This window comes from Anomaloglossus baeobatrachus, chromosome 7, assembly GCF_048569485.1.
Source record: "Anomaloglossus baeobatrachus isolate aAnoBae1 chromosome 7, aAnoBae1.hap1, whole genome shotgun sequence".
Classification (NCBI taxonomy): domain Eukaryota; kingdom Metazoa; phylum Chordata; class Amphibia; order Anura; family Aromobatidae; genus Anomaloglossus; species Anomaloglossus baeobatrachus.
Window position 1 is genome coordinate 18958774 of NC_134359.1, and position 12159 is coordinate 18970932.

Sequence of the window (12159 nt, forward strand, 5' to 3'; positions counted from 1 at the left end):
TACATTACTGATCCTGAGTTACATCCTGTATTATTCTCCAGAGCTGCACTCACTATTCTGCTGGTGCAGTCATTGTGTACATACATTACATTACTGATCCTGAGTTACCTCCTGTATTATTCTCCAGAGCTGCACTCGCTATTATGCTGGTGCAGTCACTGTGTACATACATTACTGATCCTGAGTTACCTCCTGTATTATACTCCAGAGCTGCACTCACTATTCTGCTGGTGCAGTCACTGTGTACATACATTACATTACTGATCCTGTACTGATCCTGAGTTACCTCCTGTATTATACTCCAGAGCTGTACTCACTGTTCTGCTGGTGCAGTCACTGCGTACATACATTACATTACATTACTGATCCTGAGTTACATCCTGTATTATACTCCAGAGCTGCACTCGCTATTCTGCTGGTGCAGTCACTGCGTACATACATTACATTGCTAATCCTGAGTTACATCCTGTGTTATACTCCAGAGCTGCACTCACTATTCTGCTGGTGCAGTCACTGTGTACATACATTACATTACTGATCCTGAGTTATCTCCTGTATAATACTCCAGAGCTGCACTCACTATTCTGCTGGTGCAGTCACTGTGTACATACATTACATTACTGATCCTGAGTTATCTCCTGTATAATACTCCAGAGCTGCACTCACTATTCTGCTGGTGGAGTCACTATGTACATACATTACTGATCCTGAGTTATCTCCTGTATTATACTCCAGAGCTGCACTCACTATTCTGCTGGTGGAGTCACTATGTACATACATTACTGATCCTGAGTTACCTCCTGTATTATACTCCAGAGCTGCACTCACTATTCTGCTGGTGAGTCACTGTGTATATACATTACATTACTGATCCTGAATTACCTGCTGTATTACACTCCAGAGCTGCACTCACTATTCTGCTGGTGCAGTTACTGTGTACATACATTACATTACTTATCCTAAGTTACCTCCTGTATTATACTCCAGAGCTGCACTCACTATTCTGCTGGTGCAGTCACTGTGTACATACATTACTGATCCTGAGTTACCTCCTGTATTATACTCCAGAGCTGCACTCACTATTCTGCTGGTGCAGTCACTGTGTACATTACATTACTGATCCTGAGTTACCTCCTGTATTATTCTCCAGAGCTGTACTCACTATTCTGCTGGTGCAGTCACTGTGTACACACATTACATTACTGATCCTGAGTTACATCCTGTATTATTCTCCAGAGCTGCACTCACTATTCTGCTGGTGCAGTCATTGTGTACATACATTACATTACTGATCCTGAGTTACCTCCTGTATTATTCTCCAGAGCTGCACTCGCTATTATGCTGGTGCAGTCACTGTGTACATACATTACTGATCCTGAGTTACCTCCTGTATTATACTCCAGAGCTGCACTCACTATTCTGCTGGTGCAGTCACTGTGTACACACATTACATTACTGATCCTGAGTTACATCCTGTATTATACTCCAGAGCTGCACTCACTATTCTGCTGGTGCAAATCACTGTGTACATACATTACATTACTGATCCTGAGTTACCTCCTGTATTATACTCCAGAGCTGCACTCACTATTCTGCTGGTGCAAATCACTGTGTACATACATTACATTACTGATCCTGAGTTACCTCCTGTATTATACTCCAGAGCTGCACTCACTATTCTGCTGGTGCAGTCACTGTGTACATACATTACATTACTGATCCTGAGTTACCTCCTGTATTATACTCCAGAGCTGCACTCACTATTCTGCTGGTGCAGTCACTGTGTACATACATTACATTACTGATCCTGAGTTACCTCCTGTATTATTCTCCAGAGCTGCACTCACTATTCTGCTGGTGCAGTCACTGTGTACATACATTACATTACTGATCCTGAGTTACCATCTGTATTATACTCCAGAGCTGCACTCACTATTCTGCTGGTGCAGTCACTGTGTACATACATTACATTACTGATCCTGAGTTACCATCTGTATTATACTCCAGAGCTGCACTCACTATTCTGCTGGTGCAGTCACTGTGTACATACATTACATTACTGATCCTGAGTTACCATCTGTATTATACTCCAGAGCTGCACTCACTATTCTGCTGGTGCAGTCATTGTGTACATACATTACTGATCTTATATGTCACGACTCACGACCAATCAGACTCCAGCTTCTATCATCACGGTATAAGCACTGTTTTGATTGGTTGCTATGGGTGCGCGCTCCCGTCTGACCGTCGTGTGCAGTGTTGGTCGCGGGGACACGTATCTCGAACTGACCTGAGAAGAGTCTCAGCTCCCTCTGTGCGTGGTGACGTCAGCAGCGGGCTCCTTGCGTATCTCTGCGCAAGACGCGTATCACGTGTGCGGAGGTCACGTGATCTCTCACAACCGGCCCCTGCGGGGGATTGTGGGAGTTGGGGCAGCCATGTTCGGGTGCGTCCGTGAGGGCAGCAGGTAAGAGCGGGGCCGTTTGTCGGTTTTCCCGGTACACGAGCAGCCCTCGGCCCCTCTGGTGTCAGTTTTGTGCTATGTGGAGGACATTACCTGCTGCACTCGGTGTTTCCTGTGAGATTTATCAGTAGAAGGTGAAAATGTGGGAAATTACAGGATGGTGGAAAAACAAACAAACCCCAAAAAGACTTTTTGCTGTTGTTCCACAGAGCCTGTGTTTGGTCCTGTCAGGTCCCCGACGCCTTCTTTTTGGGCCACTTTTGGCCTCAGCCTCTTTCACGCTGCGTCTTTTATTTTTGTGCCTCCGGTTTCCTGGCGGAGGGGTCTTCTGTCTCTTTTGGGCCGGTGTACATCAGTATAGGGGTTTTCCCCATCGAGGGGCGTCCATACAGGCTATAGGGGCATGTGGGTGATTGGCCCAATCAGGGCGATGGTTAAAGGGGCTGTCATCTTGGTGAGAGCTGACAGTTGGGCGGTGATCTGTGCAGTGCAAGCTGACACATGAGGGGGCTCTGAGCGTGGGGGCTGCAGCACCTGGCAGAGCAGGGTGCTATTATCTCCAGTACACTGCAGAACACATGTGAGCTCCACTCCATTCACTCTCTATGAGGCAGCTGAGTGAGTTCTGCGCTTCTCTTGTTCTTTTAGCCCCATAGAGAATGAATGGAGCGGAGCTCACACGTCTTCTGCAGTATACTGGCATTAAGAGCGCCCTGCTCTGTCGGGTGCTGCAGCCCCAGCGCTCAGGACGCAACCAATAAGTTATCACCTACGCTATGGATCTGTAATAAGTCGTTTTTACTGGCATCCTTTTTAAAATGTAACTATTATGCAATAATTTATTGCTGATTTGTGCAGCTCTGGTTCTGAGCCCCCACCGATTGCACAAAACACCGCCGACTCAATGGTAAGTCTATGGTTCTGTGCAGTCCCTGTCACAGAGCAGCGCACGGACCTATAGACTGTTGATCCCGAACACCATTTCCATGCGGTGACTGTTGAGTAGCCCTGCACAAGAGAGCAGATCTGGAGGAGCATATACTGGCATTGGTGTAGGAAGCCACTGCCAGTCAGAGGAGATGGCGGAAGCTGGATGTGATAGTGTGTTGGGGTTGCATGAAGCAAAAATACCAAAGGTGGGATTTCAATGGGGAGGCTTTGGCTCTCATCCTAGTAATGGCTGTTCCCGAGGTCAGTACTGTGGGAAGGGCAGGACCTGGATTTCACTACTGTGGGGTGTGTGCTCTGAATGAGTCTCTCAAGGTAAGAATGATTTGGGACCACGTCCATACACCGAGAATTGCGCTCTTTTCTTGTGCAATCTGTGGGGTTCTCAGCATCCGGCTTATACAGTGCTATCATATTTTGCAGCATTTTACAGATGTGATCATCACTGTCCCCATCTGGACTCAGTTTAAATTCCCTATCAGTTTTGGAGTGTGGGAGGAATGCACGCAAACACTGGGAGAACATACAAACTGCTTACAGATGTTGTCTTTATTGAGATATGAACACAAGACCGAAGCGCTGCAAACCAAGGGCTCTAAAATCTGTGCCACCTAGTTATCTATATTTGTAAAATTGTATAATAGTTACTTTAATTGTCTGCATATCGATGGGGATTCGAATCCAGATATCCCCCCCCCCCCCCCTCCTAATCAGTCAGAAGACCATTAAGAAGTGTCCGGGACAGGAGGCAGCAGCGCACATAGATACAGATTCACTAGTGTCTTAGGATTTCTATTGGATCTGTTCTCACTCGGGCAGGAGTTTGTGCTTCCACCTCCAGAGCTGCGCACTTAGTAGTCTTTTGAGCAATTGGTGGAGGTCTCCGGAGCCAGCCCCCAATGATCTGCAGTGCTGGAAAAACCTAAACAAAACTAAAAACCCTCAGTGTAGTTACTCTTTAAAAATAATAAACTAGACTTGCGTTATTGATTTTATTTTGTGGCTGCCGAGTCCCTTGCCCATCACAGCATGTCCGCTGCAGCCAGTGATTAGTACTCCTATTACTCTGCAGAAGGTTCAGACATGCGGTGCAACCTGCTCTAGACAGGGCTGATGGCTGCAGCCGATCACTGGCTGCACTGGTGACATGTTAGTCATTGATTGGCTGCAGCGATCACATGGCTGTCCAGCTGGAACAGGAAGTACAGAGTTTGGGAAACCTGGGCAGCCTATATAAAGGAATAACAGGGTCAGTAATGTGAGTTTACTGAACTTTGCCATTTTTTTAAGAATGTTTAAAAATAATAGTGGCAGCCCCCTGTAAACTTGTGTCCAAAGTTTCATCAGGGAAGCTAAGACGCCACAGACCGCTGTCTTTAGGCTATGTGCCCACGCTGCGGAAAATGCGCGGATTTTGCCGCGGATTTCTCGTGGAAAAGCCGCGGATTTCCCGAAAATCTGCAGCTCAGGCACTTCCCAGCCATTTCTATGGCATTTTGGAAATGCTGTGCCCACGCTGCGGATTTTTCCGCAGCGGATTTCCTGCGGATTTTGATCCGGAAAAATCTGCAACATGTCAATTATTGTTGCAGATTTTCATCCGGATTTTGGCTTTAAAATTGGGGGGGGGGGGAAAAAAATCCGCACCAAAATCCGCGGTAAATCTGCGGCAAATCCGCACCTTTTGAAAAGGTGCGGATTTTGCGGGAAAGCTGCGGATTTTGATGCAGAAAAATCCGCAGATACATTCTCCCGTGGACACACGGCCTTAGGGAGCATAATTCTCCTCTAGTGAATACTTCCTGTTGTCACAAGTGCTCTATATCGCCACCTAGTATCCATTTGTGGTGAAAAAATATTTTCTACATTTCCAGAAAGGGGGCCATTTTGATGTAGAGATGTGTAGACTTTTAGCCTCTGCAGATAACTTGAAGGGGATTGTGCCGTATTGTTAGTACATGGCAGTAATGCTGTAATGATAAAAAAAAAAATTGTGCAACTGCATCTACCTGCAACCTTTTCTTGGGGGGGGGGGGGGGGGCCACATGGATGGCAGATTATAGACACTGCCTGAGAAATACCAATAGAGCCAGCAGCGTGATGTAAGTACCGCAGCGTATGTATTTATGCTGGTGTATACGTGCCCTGTGTATACGTGCCCCTGTCAAAATCGTTGGCAGCTGTATTTCATGGATCGAAGGGAGGTGCATATGGCCCCCCTAGCGTTCCCAGCGGCTCGTATTTTACGCTCCCGCATACTCCGTGTGTTGATAAATCAGCCGAGCGTGAAACACGTTTTTTGTTGTTTTTTTTTTTTTTTAACTTGGAGTCAGCCAAAATCAGAAAGTTTGAAACGTTGGATAAACTATTCATCTAGTACATTAATATATCAGCAGAATCCAATAACTCCACCTGCGGCTTTCCTCAAGGAACTTGTCCAATTTCATCTTAACTGCCTGTAATGAATGCGCTTTAACTGCATTTTGTGGAAGCAAATCCAGAATGAAATTACTCGGGGAGCGGAGAAGATAGGAGCTGCGCATTAACCATCTATTCCAGGCTCTGTTTATCGCACAGCCAGATATGGGGGAGGTCCTGCCTCTCCTGGATATCGCGGCCTATTGTTCAGCAGCTAAATGGTTAAACCGACTCGCTGTATCGTCAATCAAGCAGCCACATAGCGTCCCTGCACCGGCCAATTACCCAAATGCAGACTGACATTCAAAGTATAGGGCTTGGTGCACTTTGTATGCAGGTGGAGCGCGGCGGATTTTCCGGTCGCTGATGCATTTCTGGACGGTTAGGATTAATGTTACGCTGGCCACACACGGGATAAAAGCCGGCCGACATGGCGGTGAGCAAGCATCGCTGTAAAGGGGTACTCCTACTCTATAATGGGGTCCCATACTGCTGGGATAAGCCATCACTTTGTGATTGAGGTACCGATGACACCGTGGATATCTGTAGAGATCATCACTGGCTCCTCACACCTGATGGTGAAGGGAGCGGAGCCGGATTACCCCTTTAACCCTTTCCCGACACAGGGCATAATAGTGCAGGCGTATTTGCTCTCTCGGGACAGATTACAGGCAAAGATGAAGGAAGGGGACTAATTACCTTTTTGTATACAGTCGAGATGCGATACATTTCCCTCTCCTCATCCTTTTTGTTGGAGCGGGGTGGAGTCAGGTGACCGGGGTCCAGCATTTACCAACTGTCCAGATTATGGATGATAAATGCATCTATCGGAATATCCCTTTAACTCTCCCAAAGGGGTTATCACAAGTTCTTAAATGGGTTAGGCTGCTTTCACACATCCGGTTTTAGCAGAGCCGGCCAATCCGGCTCTAAAACCTATGCAACGGATGCGGCGACAAAACCGCATCCTTTGCATAAGCTTTTGACATGCGGCCCGTCCGGTTTTTGCCGCTTGCGGCACGCTACTGAGCATGCGCAGTGGAAAAAATGCATGCGGCGGCCGGATGCGGTGTTTGCCGCAGGACGCCGCATGCATGCATGCATTCATTTTTGGCATGCATTGCAAATCGCGGCGCGATGCGGTCTTTTTTGCCGGACAAAAAAACGTGCCAGGCAACGTTCCATCCGGCAGTCGCATTGGCTAAATCTACCACATGCGGCAAAAACCGGACCGAACGCAAGCCCATGCGGCACAATACGGCACTAATGTAAGTGTATGCAAAAAACCCGCAACTGGCGTAAAAAAACAAAACGGTTGCGGTTTTTCTGCAAAGCGCTGGATTGTGCCGCACAGGAAAAACCGGATGTGTGAAAGCAGCCTAAGATTGCTTGTGCAATTTTTGCAATCTGTGCTAATTAAATATCCTCTCTGTTCTCAAGAACAGAGGGATTTTTAATTTCATAGTGTACGTCCCAGTTTTTTTCCATCAGGCACAATCCAGAAAAAAAAAGTATAGAACGGATCCGGCTCCGGATCCGTATTATCCCCATTGACTTGTATTAGCGCCGGATTGTGCCTGATGGCCTTGCGTTGGATCCGGTGTAATTACTCAATGCGGCGTCCGGATGGAATGTCTCATTGAACGTTTTTTGTCTCCGGATACGGCATGATGTGCAATGGAAGCCTATGGACACCGGATCCAGCGCAATGCGGCAAAAAACTGATGCGGCCGCCGGATCCATTTTTTTTAAACTGAGCATGCTCCAGGATCCCATTTTTGACGGATCATGTATACCGGATCCATCAAAAAAAAAGGATCAGGTGCATCCGTTTTTGCATATGCTGCGCTGGATCTGTTGCATCAGGCACACGCCGGATTGTGCCTGATGCCAAAAATCTGATGTGTGAACATAGCCTTACCGGCCTCCCTGCAGTCACTGCCTGGCCGGTTACATAGACGAGGAGCGTCCATACTCTATAGACCACCATACATCATGTCCTGCCACTCTGAAGATGGGCAGATCACTGGATCCGTGCAGCATCAGTCCCGCAGAGCTTCCCCCACGCTGCAGAGACAACGCTGTGTACTAGCAGAATAGGAGAGCGTACAGCTCGGACCAGGAGCGCGACCATGATGGCGGGTCTCAACTGTCAAACTAAAGGAACGCAAAGCAAGAAGAAGCCTGGAGAGGTGCGCTCCTCAGGCTAAATCTTGAGATAACCCCTTTGTCGCACAGGATGACTGTTCTCACCACGTACCATTGCTTGTGCATCATTGGCAGGGCTGATAATTTAAATATACACCTGCTGGTTTTCCATCAATCTCATCCCTTATTTCTTGAATATTCATACATGGGACATTACATTAATTTGTAAAAATGCTATGATTGTATTTACATTTATGCATTTCAGGTGCGTAAGCTACCCTTAGATCATGACTAAGGTTGGTTACACACCTGAAACGCGTGGATGCAGATGCGATCATAACGTTTTTTGTCCCATGTATGAATATTCAAGAAATAAAGAACCTGTACATTGAGCTGGAAGGTTTCACTTGTGTATGGTGTATTCAGGGCATGGCGGAGCCCTTTTCCCAGCTCTGAACAGAAGGTGGACACTCAGTGGTGAGCTGGATTTTTTATTATACTTCCATTTAATGCAGCCGTCCTTCTCTGGCAGTGATTGGCGCTAGCTATAGTCACTGCAGATTCTGGCTGTGTTACACAGGCGGCACCTGCCTTTTATGAAGCGAACTCTGCTCAAAGGCGTGCACCATAAGGCTCTGTGCCCACGTTGCGTATTTGCATGCAGTTACGCTGCATTCTGCACTGCAGCATAACTGCATGCGTCCTGCGTCCCCAGCACAATCTCTATGAAGATTGTGCATTATCCATGCGCACGTTGCGTTTTAGAACGCAGCGATTTGCAGGCTGCCAAATCGCTGCGTTCTAAAAAGCAACATGTCACTTCTTTCATGCGCTCTGCATGCAGTCCCCGCTCTGTCTATGGGAGGGGCTGCATCCAGAGCGCATGAAATCAGCTTTTCAGTACGCAGTGTTGCTGCAGCGATTTGAAGCGCACGTGTGCTGTTCAAATCGCTGCAGAAATTTCTGCAGGGACAGAACGCAACGTGCACACATAGCCTAAGTCTGTGACGAAAATGTTCATGAACATCATCTGCCGCATGGCCATACAATTGGTGATAAAAGTATGATCCCTGGTGGCTCAGTGTCGCTGGAGGTGAACACTGTCATGGCGCAGAACGTGTCTCAGTTTTGCTTTTTACGGGGGGTGATCATGGTGTGATCCCCTTGGGTTAGAGAGTTTGGTTTCATAGTGCACCTACATGTGTGAGCAGTGCCCTATACGTATATTCTGCGTCCTATTAATGCATTAGTGACTTCGACCTTGGCAGTTAAATACGGTACTATTGCTGTTTTTTGCTGTGTTTGGTTCTTGTATTTTTTGGGTAAAATTTAATTCCTCTTTTTGTTACTTAGCTTTTATATCCCTCAAAACTTGTGACATCTATGGCTTTGTGGTGTGTGATAAAACTGCACATTTTAGAGTGGCCTTTTATTGTGGCCAGCCTAAAGGCCCCGCCACACACAGAGAAATCTTTGGCAGATCTGTGGTTGCAGTGAAATCATGGACATATTGTTCCATTTGTACACAGCCACAAACCTGGCACTGATTGTCCACAATTTCACTGCAACCACAGATCTGCCGCAGATTTATCTGTGTGTGAGACAGGGCCTTACGGCGCACCTGTGCAATAATCCTGCTGTCTTATCAGCATCTTGATATGCCGCACCTGTGAGGTGGATGGTTATCTCAGCAAAGGAGAAGTGTCACTAACACAGATTCAGAAAAGTTTGTGAACGATATTTGAGAGAAAAAGGTCTTTTCTGTACATAGAAAAAGTCTTACATGTTTGAGTCCAGCTCATGAAAAATGGGAGCAAAAATAGTGAAAATGTATTTAGATTTTTGTTCAGTGTGTGTATATACCATATGAGTGTGTGTATATACCATATATTTGTGTGTGTGTGTGTGTGTGTGTGTGTGTGTGTGTGTATATATATATATTCAGTCATATGAAAAAGTTTGGGCACCCCTATTAATGTTAACCTTTTTTCTGTATAACAATTTGGGTTTTTGCTATTTCAGTTTCATATATCTAATAACTGATGGACTGAGTAATATTTCTGGATTGAAATGAGGTTTATTGTACTAACAGAAAATGTGCAATCCGCATTTAAGCAAAATTTGACCGCTGCAAAAGTATGGGCACCTCAACATAAAAGTGACATTAATATTTTGTAGATCTTACTCTTGCAAAAATCACAGCCTCTAGTCGCTTCCTGGATCCTGGATGAAGGTAAATTTGACCATTCCTGTTTACAAAACAATTCCAGTTCAGTTAAGTTTGATGGTCGCCGAGCATGGACAGCCGCTTCACATCATCCCACAGATTTTCAATGATATTCAGGTCTGGGGACTGTGATGGCCATTCCAGAACATTGTAATTGTCCCTCAGCATGAATGCCTGAGTAGATTTGGAGCGGTGTTTTGGATCATTGTCTTGCTGGAATATCTATCCCCTGCGTAACTTCAACTTCGTCACTGATTCTTGCACATTATTGTCAAGAATCTGCTGATACTGAGTTGAATCCATGCAACCCTCAACTTTTACAAGATTCCCGGTGCCGGTATTGGCCACACAGCCCCAAAGCATGATGGAACCTCCACCAAATTTTACTGTGGGTGGCAAGTGCTTTTCTTGGAATGCCGTGTTTTTTTTGCCTCCATGCATAACGCCTTTTTGTATGACCAAACAACTCAATCTTTGTTTCATCAGTCCACAGGACCTTCTTCCAAAATGTAACTGGCTTGTCCAAATGTGCTTTTGCATACCTCAGGCGACTCTGTTTGTGGCGTGCTTGCAGAAACTGCTTCTTTCGCATCACTCTCCCATACAGCTTCTCCTTGTGCAACGTGCGCTGTATTGTTGACTGATGCACATTGACACCATCTGCAGCAAGATGATGCTGCAGGTCTTTGGAGGTGGTCTGTGGATTGTCCTTGACTGTTCTCACCATTCTTCTTCTCTGCCTTTCTGATATTTTTCTTGGCCTGCCACTTCTGGGCTTAACAAGAACTGTACCTGTGTTCTTCCATTTCCTTACTATGTTCCTCACAGTGGAAACTGACACTTTAAATCTCTGACACAACTTTTTGTACCTTCCCCTGAACAACTATGTTGAATAATCTTTGTTTTCAGATCATTTGAGAGTTGTTTTGAGGAGCCCATGATGCCACTCTTCATAGGAGATTCAAATAGGAGAACAACTTGCAAGTGGCCACCTTAAATACCTTTTCTCATGATTGGATACACCTGCCTATGAAGTTCAAAGCTCAATGAGGTTACAAAACCAATTTAGTGCTTTAGTAAGTCAGTAACAAGTAGTTAGGAGGGTTCAAATCAAGAAATTAATAATACTTTTGCAGCGGTCCAATTTTGTTTAAATGCGGATTGCACATTTTCTGTTAGTACAATAAACCTCATTTCAATCCAGAAATATTACTCAGTCCATCAGTTATTAGATATATGAAACTGAAATAGCAAAAACCCAAATTGTTATAAAGAAAAAAGGTTAACATTAATAGGGGTGCCCAAACTTTGTCATATGACTGTATATATGTATGAATGTGTGTGTGTGTGTGTGTGTGTGTGTGTATATATGTGTGTATATATATATATATATATTAGTGTGTATATATATTAGTGTGTATGTATATAATATATATATTCTACACATGTATGTATGTATGTATGTATATATACATATATATATATATATATATATATATATATATATATATATATATATATATATATTACACACATATATTACACACATATATGTATGTGTGAATAATAATTATATATATATATATATATATATATTATATATATATATATATATATATATATATATATTGATTATTATTATAATAATAATTAATTATATTGTTTTGTTTTTTTATTTATTTTTTTTTTTATAGCCTGAATTAAATATATATATACATATATATGCGGGCATAAAACAAGGTTACAGACGACCAAGTTAATTAAAATACGAAAAAATACAGCAGTGCTTCATTAAGCCCAAACTGACCTGTTCATTAAGGGGTTAAGTGACGAGTGTGATCAGTGATTGCTGATCTGTTTGCTGCGCCTCTAGGAGCCACGTCGGCTACTGTGAACATTTCTACCCCCTGCCAAAAGTACATTAGCCCCCTATGTATGTACTCAGAATATCGCG

At 44.6% G+C, this 12159-nt stretch overlaps 1 protein-coding gene across 3 annotated transcripts in view; it reads left to right on the top strand.

Annotated features, from left to right (window-relative positions):
* Nucleotides 1-2397: 2397 nt before the first annotated feature.
* The window catches only part of LOC142245819 (rac GTPase-activating protein 1-like), a 126465-nt gene continuing 116703 nt past the window's right edge, over nt 2398-12159 (top strand). For 2 of the 3 annotated variants that reach the window (XM_075318788.1, XM_075318789.1), the window contains exon 1: nt 2398-2467. In XM_075318788.1, coding sequence (XP_075174903.1) covers nt 2439-2467 — 29 coding nt within the window. In that variant the 5' untranslated portion in view covers nt 2398-2438. Of the gene's footprint in view, nt 2468-2535; nt 2599-12159 lie in introns of those variants that run through there. The other variant, XM_075318790.1, reaches the window with a different exon arrangement.